Genomic DNA, 18,523 nt, shown 5'->3' on the forward strand with positions numbered 1-18,523 from the left:
AGACCGAAACGATTATTTTGATAACTCACCACATTTATTAAACACTGTTTCCTAAACAATCATACACAGAAAGGATTCGTCATTCAGTACTCATTGCACATTTTCCCTTTTGATTTACAATATTATGTCACCAAGCACACTAATGACTGCCCCAATAGTTTATTGTTTTCCCCTGATTATTAGTTAATACTCCTCGAGGATAATCCCAGCCCTGCACTGCAATGACTTGTTACATCTCACTACCCTGCATCAGGCTGGTTTTCCGTAGAGGAACAGTGCCATCTAGCAGGTGGCTTCACTCTCTAGCTCATATGCCTTCAATTTGCGGTTTAAAGTAAATCACTAGGAAGCAAGTCAATGGGCAAGACGATAGATTTAAAGCGTCCAATGAGGCTATGGGGAATACGTTGTGGTTAAGATAATAGCAGGTAAGGGGAGTATTGCTCCACTTAAAAGTACACCTCAAATGCTACACTGTCATGTGTGGCTTCTTTAAACCAGCTGGAATGGATACGAGAATGCTCCCATGGGTGTTGCAGAGTGTGCTCAAAGAAAGCAATGAGGGGTGACAGGGTAGAGTTGGAAGACACAAGATGTTGTGACATGTGGTCCGAGAGCTCCATTTGGTATTTTCCCTCCCTGCTCCTGCATTCATAGTAAACTAGAGAGAAACAAGCAGGAGTGATGCAGAAAAGCCATGACATTGCAGAAGGTGAAAGACTGTAGGACGGTAGACAAACAATACACCTGGGCTGGGTAATAAGCAATCAGTTCTCATTCATCTGGGAACAGACTGCATCTCTTTTAGTCAAAACGTTCTACCTGTTTTTGTTTGACCTTAAATTGGCATGCAAGATTGATTGTTTCATAAATCCGCTACGAATATATTCCATATATCAATCAGGGAAAGATCCAATCGAGACTAAGGATGTCCCGATTCGATCCAAGATCGGAAATTTGGCCGATCACGGCATTTTTCGGAGGATCGGAATCGGGTGAAAAGTATTGTATTTTTAATTTTAAAAACATATGTTTTTCTGCTTCATGCTTGTACAGCCTCTCACTTTCCCTCCTGCTGCTTTTCTTGGTCAGCAGTGTCCTGGAGTTTGCTTGTTAAAGTTAACGATGATTGACATGCTTTGAAGTTTTGAGCTTGCCAGAGAAGCTTGGTAGCACTACCCTGAAAGGCGCATGTGTCAATCATTGGTTATCTTGTTAGACACTAGCGGTCGTTTGCTGTGGCGAGTGCAGCTGGCATTTGGTATTTGTCGTTAACGATGTTTGACAAGTTTGTAGCTTTTATCTGGCAGGATAAACCTGTGCTGTACCAACTCAATCAGTATGAAAGTGAGAGGCTGTTCTCGGCAAGTGAGCATCAAAGCGTGAGTTGATTTGAATGGACTCACTCAATGAAATATTTAATAAAGACAAGCATTTTTCTTCATTATTCTTGTTTAAAAATAATACATTATGAAGGCGGCACGGTGGGACAGAAACATGATTAAAGGTAACCTCGGATTTAAAGATTTCCAGGCTCTAATACGTCAACATTGTTCTCTTTTATGAAAATATGTTATTAGAAACACGTAAAATATTGCCATTGATTTAAAAATCTATGCTATTTAGTACATGTTTTGAACTACATTTGCCATGTTTTATGGACGCTCGGGGTGATGGCGTAGTCACTGCGAGACGTCCAACACATGCGCTTATCTGTTAAAAGCAGCGTGTACTTACTATTTTTGTTTTTATTGATTCTTTTATTTCCTTTTCAATGCCTCAAAATACGTACTTTGCATTTCTCTCTCATACTCTACATTGTGTTGTGGTAGCTTTAAAGCAGATTGTTGACCACATTAGTCATGTAGCATATTTAAACCCCCCTTATTTGATATTACTACGTTTAAAGTATTTTCTTAAGGCATCTTTAGTCTGTTCTGTCTGTATGCATCTAAACAAAACAAGCTGAAAGCGCATTGTAGTACTTTGGGTGTCAAATTCACCTCTTGTAGACGTTTTGCCGGTGTAGCACATTTTGGCAGAACACAATTTTTTTTCCAACTCTTGTCACGTCTCATCTCGTCTTTCCTGTTTATTTAGCTTTAGCTGCTCGTTTTGTGGAATATTGACAGTGCTGTAATGCTCATCAATGTTCCTCCCGGGTTCAAATTGAAAGGGTTGAACAGATGACATGTTTATTTCGCTAGAGTCATACTGTCGAAGCACAGCAGTGTAACCATGTGACATCACCTCCCTGCGACGTCAACACCAATGGCGACCTACTAGTTCAACTAATTTTACAAATTATATAAAAACGAAAACCTCAAGAGGGGTTTCAATATCAAATTATTTTAACTTATAATAATGTTTATCTTTTAAGAGCTACAAGGCTTTCTATCTGTGGATCCCTTTAATCGATTATTTAACTAATCGGTAACTGCAGCCCTGCTTCAGTCCTTTAGTTTTGTATTCTTTAAAACAGCATTGCTCAAGAAACACCATTTCTAGTAAATGGACAATAGATGTTATCAACTTGCTTTTTCATTTTTATTTGCAAACTCAAAGCCACAGAAAATGTGTAAATGTAACATTTCATAAGTTGCACAATCATCTATCAAAGTAATACAGTCTGAGCAATTCAGCACTTCCTTTTGTCTGGTAAAACAATGAAGAAAAAAAAAATTGACGCACATGGGTTGTACAGTAATAGCCAGTTGAAAAGGATGAGGCAGAATCTGAATTTATTTTAGATTGAGTTGTATGAAATCATCTTGTCAATTTTGTCAAACTGACCACTACATGAATGAATTGGTGTATAACCACAATAGTACAAACCTTTCCACTTTATACAGTAGGTGACAATTAAAACTTTTTGAACTTTTTTTTCGCTGTCAGATCGGGATGTGGTATTGGCAGATTCTCAAAATCAGGCTCAGACTTGGGTGTAAAAATATGTGATCAGTACATCCCTAATCAAGACCATATGATGGAAGGAATCTTCAAAGAATATACAGCTGCTGATTAGACGATGGCTCTTTTCTTCATACTCACGAAAACATTTTGTTTCCCGTGGGAAAAAAAAAAAACAAAAAAAACTTTTAGTGACGCTCTTCGATCATATTTTAAAAAGGAAATTAAGTGTGTTTCAGACGAAACCAGGAAAATTGACCTATCTACAAAAAAACGCTTTGGATTCCCTCAAGGTTTTCAAGCAGAGTTGCCTCCTTGTATCGTCTGCATTTCCCAACTCTTTCCCCAGATTGGCTTGCCATCAGAAGGCGACCGATGCACATTATGCCACAGACGTTCGTGGAAGAGCAAAAATATTATTTCCCGTCAAGGAAAGCTTTTCGTTACTTTCTTTCTACTTCTTTCAATGAGGAAATTAAGTGTATTTCTGACAAAACTTCCAAAATTGAACTATCGACAAGAACTGCTTTCCACTCCAATATTGTAGTCAACCAGATACTTGCTTCCTTGTCACTTCTACTGCTCCCGCCTCTATTTTCTGATTGGTTCAGATGACCGGGGAAGTGTTTGGACAGTTGAGGTTTGCAAAAGGGTACAGCGTGATGAATCAATTAATCAGGAAGTACCATCTTGCTTGCAAGGCTAGTTTGACCTGTTAATTTCTTTAATACACTACACAAAAACATTTGTTAATCATATATTTAAACTTGGGTAACATGGGTAAAGCGTTGGATTAAGTTCCTAGTAACAAGCATTAATAAGAGTTAATAAAGATTTGATAATGGAGGGAATAATGAGTCCTTTATATGGTACTTATGAACATTAATATATGTTTATAAGTCCACATAAAGGATTCATAATAGCCTTATTATCAGGCAATAAGTCATTTAAAAACTGCGTTCAATATTGTCATTTTAACATACAAGACACTTAAGAGAATCTTAACCAATCCAGTGTGTTTGTATCCAATCCTAATTCATTTTTTGTTTCAATACAAATGGAATATTCTTAATTGTACCACTCAATAATTAGTAACAAATCTTTATAAATACATTCTTAAGCCTTGAATAAACAGTTAATTGAGCTTTTTGCAGCTACTGGATCAAAGTGAGAACAATGCCTTATTAAGTCTAATAAATCTATAAAAGTGCATTATTAAGCCTTTAAGAGGCAGTTAACTGAGCTTTAAAGTGAGAATAAGGCTTTATTGAGGCACATTAATTATTAACTACACATTTACTGTAATAATTGAAAGCAATTACTTTCAACACTTAAACATCTCGAATGAATACAAACTTATTACCGTTAAATTTCATAAGGTAGTGAGGGAAAATAAAAAAATAATACAATTGTTGCCACAGTGAAGCCAAACAAAATGTCGTTTATTGCTGTTGCTGTCAAGCAAAAAGGACATTTTTCTCAAAATCAGTTGAAGTGAACCTTAAAGGCAATACATGTGCAAAACCTGTATTTCAAGTTGGTTATGACCACAAAACACTAATTGCACTACAATGAAGCAATCATATTAGTGAATTAAATATATATTATTTAATTATTTAATACATCAAATAATCAATTAATCAAAGATCATTTATATAGCTTTAGGCTGATATTATTATGGCAAAGTTTGGTGTTGATTTAGAAGCTATATGGGAAGGCTCCTGTACATGACTATTCTAATAATACATCAGACCTGTGGTGTATTTTCATAAACAATAAAATTTTGCATAGTTTACAGATCATATTTCTGTAATTAAATAGTAAAAAATACGAATTAAAGATATATATATATATTTTTTTTTTAATTTATTTTGTTTCCAGTACTGTGTTTTCAAATTGCAACGAGCCCAAGAAACGTTCTACCAAAGCCCAGTGTGCTTGCGCACATAAGTTAAAAGCAGCGAGTATTTAATATTTTTGTTTTTATTGAGTCTCGAACCTACGTCCGATGAACTCAGTTTTAAAAATGTCTTATTGCCATATATTAAGGCCATTGTGAACCCTTATGTAGACTTATTAGCATATATTAATGTTATTAATTAACACTTATTCACTCTCATTAATGCTAATGACAAGCATCTAAAGCATAAGGTTCTAAAACATGTTTTGTTTTGTTTTGTTTTGTTTTGTTTTGTTTTTAAACCTGTGTGTTTTCTGGAGTAACGCATGTTCGTAATATGAAAACTTCGAACACAATGATTTTTGGTACCTTATTCAATGTGCTTTTTTTTCTGATTTGAAGGGAACGCCAGGGAGACTGGGGGACAGAGGATCCAAAGGTGAACGTGTAAGTACTGTAGTTTCCTGCAACTGCATATTGGAAGGTGCATCCTGCACTACAGCTCTGTACGGCACATTTTTGTTCTCCTGTACATGCATCTTCTCTGGGTCTTGTACACATTTCAAAATATATCCCACCATGGACAGTTATATTATTCAGATAAACAATGTCAAATAATTACTTTTGACTCTTTATATCCATTTAGAAGACACATTTATTCTCTTTTGTTCTAATTGTTGTCTTGCTTTATAGCACCTTTTACTTCATTTCACCGTTGTTGTATTTTTTTGTTGTTGTTGTTGTTTTTTTTTTTTTTTGTTTAATGCGCAAAACAGGGGTGTCCAAACTTTTTGCAAAGGGGGCCGGATTTGGTGTGGTATAATGTGGGGGGCCGACCTTGGCTGACGTCCTTTATGTACAATATATTCAAGCAAATTTTAGCAAGCCATTCTGTGTGTCACATTTGCTATATTATTTTTTTCAATTAATAATTTCAACAATCTGGCAAATAGCCTTTGTGGCATTCTTTTTTGACTCTCGAGCTCTTGCGAAATACTGCTGCTGTGAAATTAAACTAGCTTCAAGTTGCTTCAACTACTCGCTACATATATTCCCTGTAATCTTGTCGTACATGTCAGCGTGTCTTGTTTGGTATATCGCCTCACATTGAACTCTTTAAAAACAGCGACTCTCTCTTTGCAAATGACGCGGACACAGTTGTTGTGTATTTTAGTGAAGAAATAGTCCAATTTCCACCTATCCTTGAAGTGTCGGCCGTCGCAGTCAACTGTCTTTGTTTTGTTGATTTTCACCATTTTAGAAAATTTGGAGTAAAGGGTCACATGGGGTAATGTTGCTTAGAGTGCTGCTGCCTTTTAGTGGGCAAATGAGGAGTAGCATTTAGCGTGTAAGCTACTTCATATGCTGGTAGCAGTACTGTTGACCAATTTATTAAGTCTGTGTACGGGCCAGACGTTATTGATTTTATGAGAGAGGCTGGGGGCCGGATGAAATTTGACCACGGGCCGCATTTGGCCCCCTGGCCGGACCTTGGGCATGTCTGATGTAAAAAGAACTTTGGATACCATTGTTTTAAATGTGCTTTATGTCTAATGTTGATTTGTGTTCATATATACGTTATTAATAAGGTTGACAGTGGCAAACAAAATGATTTATTCAGACTATGACTGCACAAGAATATTAACCTCGACCTACATTTTTAGAATTTACTTAAAAGCATTGCATAAAGAAGCCCTTTAAAACATCACAAATACAGAACTGTTAGATTAGTTGAGGCTAGATTACATAGTCAAGCGTGAATCTTACCACAAAAACAATTCCTGGGACTGGATAATACCTTTTCAACGGCCAGTGGACTGGAATGGCGATAGGTCAACTAGTATTTTACTATTTATTTTAAGCTACAGCCATGTATAACTTCAACAGTGAGATAGATCATGTGTGCAGCATGATGGGTTGTATGTTTGGATTTCAATAATGCAGGGTGATCCCGGAATTCCTGGAGAGAGAGGTGTCCAGGGAGAAAGAGGACGCCAAGGAGAAAGTGGCCTGACTGGCCCGAGTGGACCCCAAGGACAAAAGGGAGATACTGGCCCTCCGGGACGGTTGGTAAGTTATTCATTTCTACTCTCGGTAGGGTAACCCCTCGTTTTAAGGGCTGTGCCCTCAAAAAAAAACAAAAAAACGTTAGTTTCAGCGCTAGCATATATTATTATTTTTAGCCACTTGGGTTCACTAATAGACTTCATAATGTATTGACGGGACACGGGGCGCGGGGCCGATTCACAGGGGGCCAATCTCTGTCAAAGCTGACTGAGTGGAAACACAGACAAAGAGATTTTTACGGTGAAATTCTTGTGAGTAAATAATTAAATCCCTGAATTCTTTATAGATATGGACGTAAAACAGTCTTGATTCTTGGTTGAAAGCAAAAAAAACAGGCAGTTAGCATTTATTTTACTTAAATACGTCAAATGTGTTGGTAGTCTATAAGCCACTGTGGCGCCGCCTTATCACAAATAGAGCTTTTGATAGCAAAGTAACAGTTTTTTTTCACATAACTAATTGAGAGATGACGCTGTTGTCGCCGAGATGATGCTGTTGTCGCCGCATCAGCCGGATAAACTTTTCCCTTATCATTGCCAGTCTCATAAAGATGGATTTTTTTGAGTGTGTGTGGGGTCTGCCCGGCGAGCCCGCTGCACTGGTGGTCCCAGTCGTTCTGCTCGGTCATCCAGCGCCTGGCATCCCGGGCGTCCTCTCGGTTGTTCTGCTCGGTCGTCCGCCGCCTGGCATCATTCTGCCAGCGCTCTGACCGTGCTGCCTGGCCGTTCGTTGTTCGTTGAATCGGGTTGCGGGTCTTACCAAATGCGCTACTGCCCTCCAGTGGCCAGTTGTATTGCTTTAAAATTGATTTTCAGCTTTGTGCTTTGGAGCTCAGTTGAATCAGGACCCAGAGATGTCTTTTATGTAGGGATTAAAATGTTTAGTCGCCTTAATCACAGTTTAAAAATTTATTAATCGTAATTAATCGCAATTCAAACCATCTATAAAATATGCCATATTTTTCTGTAAATTATTGTTGGAATTGAAAGATAAGACACAAGACGGATATATACATTCAACATACTGTACATAAGTACTGCATTTGTTTATTATAACAATAAATCAACAAGATAGCATTAACATTAACATTCTGTTAAAGCGATCCATGGATAGAAAGACTCGTAGGTCTTAAAAGATAAAGTTAGTTCAAGTTATAGAAATTTTATATTAAAACCTATCTTAATTTTTTCGTTTTAATAAAACTTGTAAAATTTTCAATCAAAAAATAAACTAGTAGCTTGCCATTGTTGATGTCAATAATTACACAATTCTCATGGTGCTGAAACCCATAAAATCAGTCACACCACAGCGCGAGCAGAGGGCGACAAAAAACACAAGTAACAAGTGGACATCACACTGTGCTGTCATTTTAATCTGTTTGAGCACGGCATGTGCTTTAATTGTGTCAAATATTTTAACGTGATTAATTAAAAAAATTAATTACCGCCCGTTAACGAGATAATTTTGACAGCCCTACTTTTATGAAAAAAAAAAAAAACATAAAAGACGTATAAATATATCTTTGGGACACTGAAACAATTAAAAATAGAACGCATTTATACGTTTTTGGGAGCAAATGAGTTAAACATGTCCAACGTGATGCTTGTCTATATTGCGCGCCGCCTTACCACCACAAATAGCTTTTTACGTTGAAATTATTGTGAATAGATGCTTAAATCCCTGAATTCTTTATAGATATGGACGTCTCAATTCTTGTTTAAAAGCAAAAAAAAAACAGGCAGTTAGCATTTATTTTACCTAAATATTTCGAAGTATAACGCCAATGCTGTAGCTTCTAATTTCTCCCAATGATTTTTTCACAACGTTTCAAAATGCATGCATGGTACGAAAAATAGAATAATTACTGTAATAATTAATAATCAATAATTATTGAATCCTCGAACAAATCCTGAGACAATCCTTCCTGTTTGTATGCGGTACAGCTTTCGTACTTTTTCAACCTACACGTAAATCTGGCATTGGGTTGCTGCATGTGAAGGTGTGCCGCAGTGTCTGGGGAATCTGTCCCGTCAATATAATTATGAAGTCTATAGTTCATCATTCACATGTTGTATACCATAACTATGATTGTGTTTTAACGTGAACCGCTAAAATTTCTTATTGATTGATTGAAAGTGACCGTATGTCAGTGCAAGAATTGTGTGGTTATTTCCTGCCAATTAATCAGCCACTGGGGTATACAGTTAGTTTACATTGAGGCTACCAGAGGGTGTGCAAATTACGTGCTCTTGATTACTATAGTTCGTTATCATTTGTTTAATAACTGATAGAGCACTAGCAGTTATATTCATCCTGCCTCTGTCAATTCCACCTGTTATAGATTATAGCATGCTGTAACTTGCAGTGGAGAGCTATGTTCAATTAACTAATGATGTTTATGATGCAAAGTAATTGAACTCAATGGTGGTTCCCAGCAGGGTCGGGTTGGGCAGTTGCCCAGTGCGACAAATTGCTAGGGGCGCATGCACGCGAGGTTCACTCGAATGATTGTATACTATTACAATTGGCGCTCCTAGCGTTGCAATGACGCACTCTGCACGAGGCGGAAGCGAGGTTTGGATCAGTTAAATGTGTCACTCACCTAGAGTTGACATGGATTTTTAATGTGCAAAGAATCTTTTTTTCTTCGTGAATATTTGACCAAGTTATATAATGCACATGTATTCTTTCTGTGAAGAATTCTTAGAGTCGTTTAATTGTTTAGCCGTTTAATTAACTTTCTATTTAGAGTGTCACTTTTATCTTGGAAACTGCTCGTTTTTATTTCCAGTTCTTTTTTTTTTTTTTTAACCGATCCTGTTCAGCTGCTTTACACGGAAAATGGAGATCTGAGTGTTCGATTGATCTGAACAGTTTTAATGTATCACATAGGAGTATGACATACATCCATTGTGATCATTAGAGGCATGCGAAATTTCCAATTCTTAGATTATTCGCGATTCGGCCGTGGAAGATTCGAGAACGATTCACAAACATCCAAATTCCCATTATTGAATTATACCAGGTAAAGCGGAAGTAAAACACAGTAGGCACGGTCTTTGGGACGCAATGAGGAACGGACCGAGAGTAAATATCATGTTCAACTCATACCGCTAGATATAAAAACAATCATACCTGAATGCGGCCGACAGCCGCTACAAACAACGCCCAGTTGCTAGTTGCTACAAACATACGGCTGTAGTAAATATCATATATATGTAGAACTAGATGCAAAATGACAGACGACGGTGGCGTTAGAACATGTATTTGTGAACAGAGATGCGAAATGACAGACTTGCCGGCGTTAGTAAACAGCCGCCATCTTAAAGCAGTAGACTTCTCTAGAAGGCTCTTTTGTAGCGAACCTAATTGACTTTTCATCTAAAATACTCCTAAATCGGCAAAATCTTGTCTTGAATCTATCTTTAAATGATGGAACAGTTTTAAAACTTTGACATGTCAAAAGTAGACAGAAGGGAAATTATGGAATAACGGGAGCAATTTTAACAACTGTAACGGTTGATTCACAACATTAAATTAATTGAATGTAGTTTAAAGCTGCTGATACAGAGTGGGGACTGGAATATTTTATTTACTGTTATTTTTGTATATTTGTTTACTGTTATGTGTTAACTTGATACTGAAATGGTAGTTTGGTTTAGCCTGAGAGGATTTTTGAACGATTTTGGAACTAATGTACAAAACATTAAAAAAAAAAAAAAAAATTTTTTTTTTTAAAAAGGAGGGGGGTGCATCAATAATCATTTTATAATCGAATTGAGGCCTCTGAATCATAACCGTAATCGAATTGTTAGGTGCCCAAAGATTCCCAGCTCTTGTGATCATTCAACGTACCTCGTTTATTAAGACAAAGCAGCAAACAGGAAAGGGTTATGGGAGAACAAAAGAAAATAGGGGAAGAGAGACAGAAAAAGCACAAACAACAACAGGAAATACATTAATCACCTACTCGAACTAACTATGAATATGTTGGAGCTATCGTTAGCTAGTTGTCAAAATGATGTGGTTTAATGTTTATTCAGCTCAACACATTAAGAGGTATGTGAATGTTGACCATGTGTCTGTATTAGTGCTGTCAAATTTATCGCGTTAAAGGGCGGTAATTATTTTTTCAAATTAATCACGTTAAAATATTTGACGCATTTAACGCATGCGCGGAATGACCCGCTCATGCATTGCCTCAAAAAGATTACAATGATGCCGTTTTTTGCACATTGAGAACTAATAGGCAGAGGAAGGCAAGTGGCCACAGGCGTTCATTGGACCGCGCCATTTATTGGCATAAGCTGTGGCAACTCCTTCCCGACAAACATAAGTATCATTTAGTGAAAGCACAACAAAAATAATATTCCTATCTCTCAAAAAATATAATGTTCACAAAAATAGCAACACTGGATGGCAATATTTAGTCACAATATAAAAACTATCATAGGTCTCATACGTTGTGAAGCCAGCACTCAAATGACCGTGAAGTACAATGGAATGGATGGACCCAGTAAACAGGGAACTACGGTGTCAGTCGAGGGACAAAACACCCTCATTGGTTTTTGAAGTAATTTAAAACTCGCCATTGACACCTTGTGGTGTATTTCACCCACTACCTTACGTAGTTAAAGACACTGTGGAAGAATGGCAGGGAGCCCATGTGATGTCACCGCTCGGCGACGTCAACAATGACGAGCTAGTATTTTATTTTTTGATTGAACATTTTTCAATTTTTTTAAAAACGAAAACATTAAGAGGGGTTTTAATATAAAAAATTACTAGTGTAAATTGTACTAACATTTATCTTTTAAAAACTACAAGTCTTTCTATCCGTGGATCCCTTTAACAGAAAGAATGGTAATAATGTTAATGCCATCTTGTGGATTTATTGTTATAATAAACAAATACAGTACTTATGTACAGTATGTTGAATGTATATATCCATCTATTTCTACAACATTTAATTATTTTTATTAATATTTGTGATGTTAAATTAATAGTCTTTTGCGCATATTTATTGTTGTGCACTTTAAACTGGTTTGATACTAGTGTTAATAAATGTAACATTCTTAGCAAACACTGTGTTTTGGTTGTTGGGTTGTGCAAAGTATACTTCATGCGCTGTGTTTTGTGAGTCAACCATTTTTGGTTTTGTGTGATTTTTTTTTTTTTTTTTTTTTTTTTTTTTGGGGGGGGGGGAGGCGCCCAAGCATCTTGTCGCCCAGGGCAGCATGTAGGCGAGGAGCGCCACTCACTGAACTGTACTGTGCAATTTGAACTCACTGGCTACTATCAACGGCGATAGACATCCAATCCATTATTGACTGGAAGATAAGCATTCACAGCTAACCCTCTCAGTATATATTAATTGGACATCTATCGTTGTCATTTGCAGGCAGTGAGTTAAGAAAATCATGCACTGAGCACACAATAAGCAGCCGTAATATTATAAGGGACAATAGTAACAGCGAACAATGGTTCACGGAGACAATAGAAAACCTCAGATTATGATCATAGTTCTGCATCTTTACCTGTGACTCAAGTGAATGTCAGAACAAAAGTCACAAAAAAGGAAAATAAATGTGACCATACATAACGTCACCCTTTTAAGGTATGTATTTTCTGTCGGAGAAATGGTAAAACGCACAGCATAAATGCAGTGGTATCTATTGAATTACATGTTTAGCTGACAGATACCGGCATTACTAGGGTGGTGGAGAACTGCCCTTTCCAATTGTCCCATATTGTGCAGTGAACATTTATTGTAGGGTACAAGGCTGTTTACATGATGACTATTGCTGAAAGGAGTGATCATTTTATTACATACAAACAGTATTATATTGACTAAAAAATTGCAGGTTGTAGGGAGTGGAATACTTTTCTATCTAAACCAGAGGATATTTTTAGTATCAGTGTTCTATTAATTCACCAATGGTAGACCAATGCACTTTTATTGTACTTTGTACCCAAGAGGACATCTACTGTAGTTTTTGCTTATTTCGGTCAATAGCAATAATTATCGTCAACATGACATCTATAAGATTTTTTGCTGCTCTGTGTGAATAAAGTTTGTTTTGACATTGCTGTCCATACCTTTCAAGAACTAAAAGTAAAACCATTTGATCACTGAATTGCTAGCATATAATGAAGATTTGAACACAAAATCTTGGTCCACAGGGTGACCCAAACTTCATGGAAGAAGTCAAAATGTTCATCAGGACTGAAATTTTAAGAATCTTTGAAGGTACAGAAGAATCCAAATACAATATCTCCCTAAAAATGTGGATCTTATCCTTTTCATTGTGAGATTTGGTGTGTCTTGTCTTATAGAAAAGTTGTCTAGCGCTGCCCTGCTACAGAAGTTGCCAGCAGGCATTTTAGCCTCACATGTCCAAGGTCCTCCAGGTCTACCAGGCAAGGACGGTTTGCCAGGCTCACCAGGAGAGCCTGGTTCTCCTGGTCCTCAAGGTATGAGCACAGTTAATCAAGGTGCACCACACCCTATTTCATTACATCAATCATATGTAACATTGCTTAACACTGACTGTGTGAGCTACATGCTGAAACATGGCTAATATTCTACAAATTTGCTTTCTGCTATCCCTTTTTATAGTTTTATAACACATTTAATGAGTAAGACAAGGTTGTGCATTATATGGAGAAAAAAAAACAAGGCTTTACAAATAATTATAATAATAATACACTGTTTGTTTGGATATGTTTTGGATTAAAGTGAATTTTTGATTTGTACTGCAGTTTTTAATGATGCTTTCAAAACATTGAATAAGTTCTGCTGCTCACTAACATGGGGTGAATAAGTTTTGACACTGTACCAATTTTCATGCAAGAGCCATTGCTGAAGCTCGTAGCGTCTGAGTGGTGGAGGTGGAGCAAAAATTTCGATGTGCACACCAAGAGTACTTAAATTAGACCCAATCTTATCAGTGGCACAGTAAGAATTCTTAAAATCATTAGGAATTTGTATTTTTTGTTTGTTTGTTTTGTTTTTTGTTTTTGTATATTCTCATCATTTCTCCAAACATTGACCCTTTACAGGGCACTTATTTACAAATTGGCTAGACATCCAATCCATTTTGACTGGGATGTTTGCACTGCCATCCCTCCCAATCAAAATAGATTGGACGTCTAGTGCCCTCAATGGGACTGAAACATGAGCATTCACTGCCATTTCTGACATTTATTTGTAAACTTAAAAAACAGTGAATGTTATTATTTATTTTATTTTTAAATAATTTCAAAAAGATGAAACTTCAATTCTCCTTATGTAGTTAAAATGTTTATTCTTATTTTTAATTAAACACAAAAAGCCAAATTTTTAAAAACGACTTTCGTACTTACTGCTACGTATTTTGTTTATAATTTATCAACTTTCGAGTGTTTTTGGGGCCACAACCACTGTGTATTTGTTTTAATTCATTTGAATTTTGTTTTGTTAGCTTCATATTAATTTACAATGTTATTATTTATTTATTCATTTAAATATATAAAGTACAGGCCAAAGGTTTGGAAACACCTCATTCAATGCAACACAAATGAAGTTTCCAACCCCATTGATGAAGCAATAAATCCCTGTTCAATCCCTGTTGAAGCTCATCAAGTGATTCATGTGTTTTCTTTATTTTCATGACTATTTACATTGTAAATTGTCACTGAATGTAATAAAACTATGAATGAACACATGTGGAATTATGTAGACTACTTAACAAAAAAAAAAGGTGAAATAACTAAAAACATGTATAATATTCTAGTATATTTAAAGTAGCCACCATTTGCTGTGATTACTTTTTTGCACACTCTTGCCATTCCCTTGATGAGCTTCAGGAGGGATTCACCTAAAATGGTTTTTGACTTCACAGGTATACCTTTTCAGGGTTGATTAGCGGAAAATATTGCTTTATTAATGGAGCTGGGACCTTCATTTGTGTTACATTGAATGTTTGTCCAAACCTTTGGCCTGTACTGTATGTCGAGACAAATGGCGAGTCAAATTTTACATCGGATGTTGAAAGGATCTTGTGTCGATGCGATCGCATGTCGAGGTACCACTGTGTATATATATATGATATAAAGTGATCCCTCGCAGTCCATCGCAATTTTTTTTTTCAATTAAAAAAATAAATGAACAGATTAACTATCCGGAGCCGATCGCGTAGTCTCACTTTTGCTTCCTCCCCGCCTCTCCCTGCTCTTTGTTCACTAGGCCGTGCACTGGAGTTGCTTTTGAAAGTTAACAATGTTGAAAGATGTTTGGGATTTAGCTTTCCACAGATTCTTGTAAGCCAAAGGTTCAAAGCACTGCATCTGTCAATCACCGTTTAACTTATTAAACAGTTGCTGTGGCAACTCATTGTGTGTAAGTGAGCAGTAGAGTGGAGTGAGTGGACTCACTCAATAAAGCATTTAATAAAGCCAAGCATTTTTCTACTACTTTAGTCTTGTTTAAAAATAATTTGGTGGGACAGTAACATGTTTAAAACTTATCGTAATTAATAAATTTGAATTTCATAAAAACCTTTTAATAATAATTCAATTTTTTATATATATTTGGGGGGAAAAAGGGAAAAAACATGTCTTACAGTGGTATTAAAAAGTGTCTGAATCTTTTGGAATTTCTCACATTTCTGTATAAAATCACTATCAAATGTGATCTGATGTTTGTCAAAATCACACAGATGAAAATGCAGTGTCTGCTCTAACTAAAACCACCCAAACATTTATAGGTTTGAATATTTTAATGAGGATAGCATGCAAACAATTACCGAAGGGGGGAAAAAATAAGTGAACTCTCTGCCTAGGGAGACTTAAAGAGCAATTGAAACCAATTTTTCCCAAACATTTTAAGTCAGGTGTGTGCCCAATCATTGATGAGTTGTTTAAAGCTGCCCTGCCCACTATAAACCACACCCCTGATAAGAAATGTCTGGATGAGAAGCATTGTCTGATGTGCATCATGGCTCGGTCAAAAGAGCTGTCCCAAGACCTGCGATCAAGGATTGCTGATTTGTATAAAGCTGGGAAAGGATACATAACCATCTATAAAAATCTGGATGTTCATCAATCGACAGTCAGTGAAGTTGTCTACAAATGGAGAGAGTTTGGCACTGTTCCTTTTCTCCCAAGGAGTGGCCGTCCACCAAAGATGACGCCAAGAGTTCAGTGCAGAATACTCAGAGAGGTAAAAAAGAACAACCCTAGAGTGTCTAAAGACTTACAGAAATCACTGGCACAGTCCAATATCTCTGTGCACACATCAACTATATGTAAAACTATGGCCAAGAATAGTGTTCATTGGAGGACTCCACAAAGGAAGCCACTGCTGTCTAGAAAAACATTTTTGCTTGTTTAATGTTCACAAAAAGGCACTTGGACACTCCACAGAAGTTATGGCAAAATATTTTGCGGACTTATGAAACCAAAGTTGAATAGTTTGAGAGTAACATCCAACATAATGTGTGGAGGAAAAATGGAACAGCTCGCCATCAACACCTCATCCCCACCGTGAAGCATCATGTTTTGGGGCTGTTTTCTGCCTCGGCCTGGACAACTTGAAATCATGAATGGAAGAATGAATTCAAAAACTTCCATCTGTCAGATACTTGAAGCCAAAAAGATGATGGATGCTGCAAGTAAACAATCATCCAAAACACAGAAGTAAATCAACGTTGGAATGGTTTCAGAAGAACAAAATACACTTTCTGGAGTGGGCAAGTCAAAGTCCAGAATTGAACCCCATTGAGATGCTGTGGCATGACCTAAAGACAGCCATTCATGCCAGGCATCCTAGGAATCATACTGTTCTACAGCAGTTTTGTAGAGAAAAATGGGCCAAGATTAATCCTGATCAATGTGCCAGACTGTTCTGCAGCTACAGGAAGTGTCTGGTTGAAGTTATTGCTGCCAAATGGGGGGCCACAAAATATTTGATGTGATGGTTCACTTTCTTATGCCAACTCCCCCCCTTCTAGGGGTTAATTTGTTCCGGATCTTGCGGAACAAGATCCGGCACCTATTGATTTTGGTCTCCCTAGGTTACAGGACTTATTTGGGCAGATCCGCCACCTCTCGTGTATAGAAAATAATAATAATATGTGGAACAGCGATTTCCGTGGCTTGTTCGTCGTCGCTCCTATGTCCGGTTCTTCTTTCGGGGAGGTGGTGTAGTGTATAATAACACAGAGATGCTTCAGATGGCTGTTGCATGGAGACTTTCATTAACTAAACAAAAACAAGCGGGGGACAATCAGCCAGTCAACACGCGCTCCAGCGCAACTCTCCTTTTCGCTCTGTTGTTTATAAAATTTGAACGTCATTTGAAAGAGTCGTAGATTTGTTGATGCACTAAAAAGCTGGACCAACAAGTCACGCCCCTGACCCTTTGGAAATTTGTGGCATCTGGGGAGCAAGCAGCCAGGATCAAACGGTATTTCAACATGCCAAAAAGACAGTTGCATTGACGCTCTTTTTTCAAAAAGAAGGACAATGGATGAAAACGAGTCAGAAAAGCCACAAACGGCGATGAGGGCATCTGCAGCGATCATGCTAATGGGCAGAACCAGGTGCAGCATGAGGCTCGCGCCGCAGCAGCTAGCCAGGTTCACGGACAGCAAGCCAAGCCAGGGGCTAGAGGTTGCTACTGTGGAAGCAGCTGGTGAGGTTCAGCGCCACCCGGAGTGTGGGCCAGTTACAACGCCAGCAGTCAGCCAGGTGCACCACCAACAACCTTAGCAACTGGTCAGTACCCTTATGGGAAATTCGGGTGTGGGCTGCACAATTTGTAAGGCGGTGGGACCTTTGGGGCCAGAGAAGACGGGGTTGTTGAAACTCGCAAAAGAATGGGTTTTTGTTATGTATTGTATTCTCTATTTTTTTTCTAATGTTTTACAAGTTAGACCTGTTGAGAAACTAATTGCTGACTGTGTACTGTAAGTCCCACTTGAGGTTATGTGGGCAATTGCCCGTGCTGTGCAGAGTATAGCCTAAATAATTGTAAATTGTTGTCATAACATTTATACCATTGGTATTATCTGAAATTAAGGATTGTAAATCCCACAGCATGGTAAGCGGGCATTTGCTGTTTTCAGCACAATTTTCTGCATATGTTCTAGGAGTTGTGTCCGTCTCGTCATCCCTGCGCTGTACTTTGCGTTCCGGCACCTTATGATTTACAAATTAAGCACTGCCCCCTTCTGTCATTGTTTGCATACTATCTTTATTAAAATATGAAAACCTATAAATGTTAGGTGGTTTTAATTGAAGCAGACACCGTTTTTTAATCTGTGTTATTTTGACAAAGATCAGATCACATTTGATGGTGATTTTATGAAAAATGTGAGAAATTCCAAAAGGTTCAGATACTTTTTCATACCACTGTATATGTACCGTATTTTTCGGACTATACGTTGCACCTGAGTATAAGTCGCACCAGCCAAAAAATGCGCAGTGAAAAGGAAAAAAAAAACCATAGATCATTCACACCGGAGTATAAGTGGCATTTTTGGGGGGAAATTTATTTGAAAGAATCCAGCACCAAGAACAGACATGTCATTTTGGAAGGCAGTTTAACATACAATAGAGAACAACAGGCTCAATAGGTGTACGGTATGCTAACATTACATGACC

At 37.4% G+C, this 18,523-nt stretch overlaps 1 protein-coding gene across 1 annotated transcript in view; it reads left to right on the forward strand.

Annotated features, from left to right (window-relative positions):
* LOC130923322 (collagen alpha-1(XIX) chain-like) overlaps positions 1-18,523 on the forward strand; it is a 343,167-nt gene that overhangs the window by 295,005 nt on the left and 29,639 nt on the right. Inside the window, exons 47-50 of the mRNA XM_057848955.1 lie at positions 5,213-5,257; positions 6,755-6,880; positions 13,061-13,127; positions 13,214-13,351. Of these exons, the coding sequence (XP_057704938.1) occupies positions 5,213-5,257; positions 6,755-6,880; positions 13,061-13,127; positions 13,214-13,351 (376 nt within the window). The remainder of the gene's footprint in view (positions 1-5,212; positions 5,258-6,754; positions 6,881-13,060; positions 13,128-13,213; positions 13,352-18,523) is intronic.

The sequence above is a fragment of the Corythoichthys intestinalis genome, chromosome 10 (genome assembly GCF_030265065.1).
Source record: "Corythoichthys intestinalis isolate RoL2023-P3 chromosome 10, ASM3026506v1, whole genome shotgun sequence".
NCBI lineage: Eukaryota > Metazoa > Chordata > Actinopteri > Syngnathiformes > Syngnathidae > Corythoichthys > Corythoichthys intestinalis.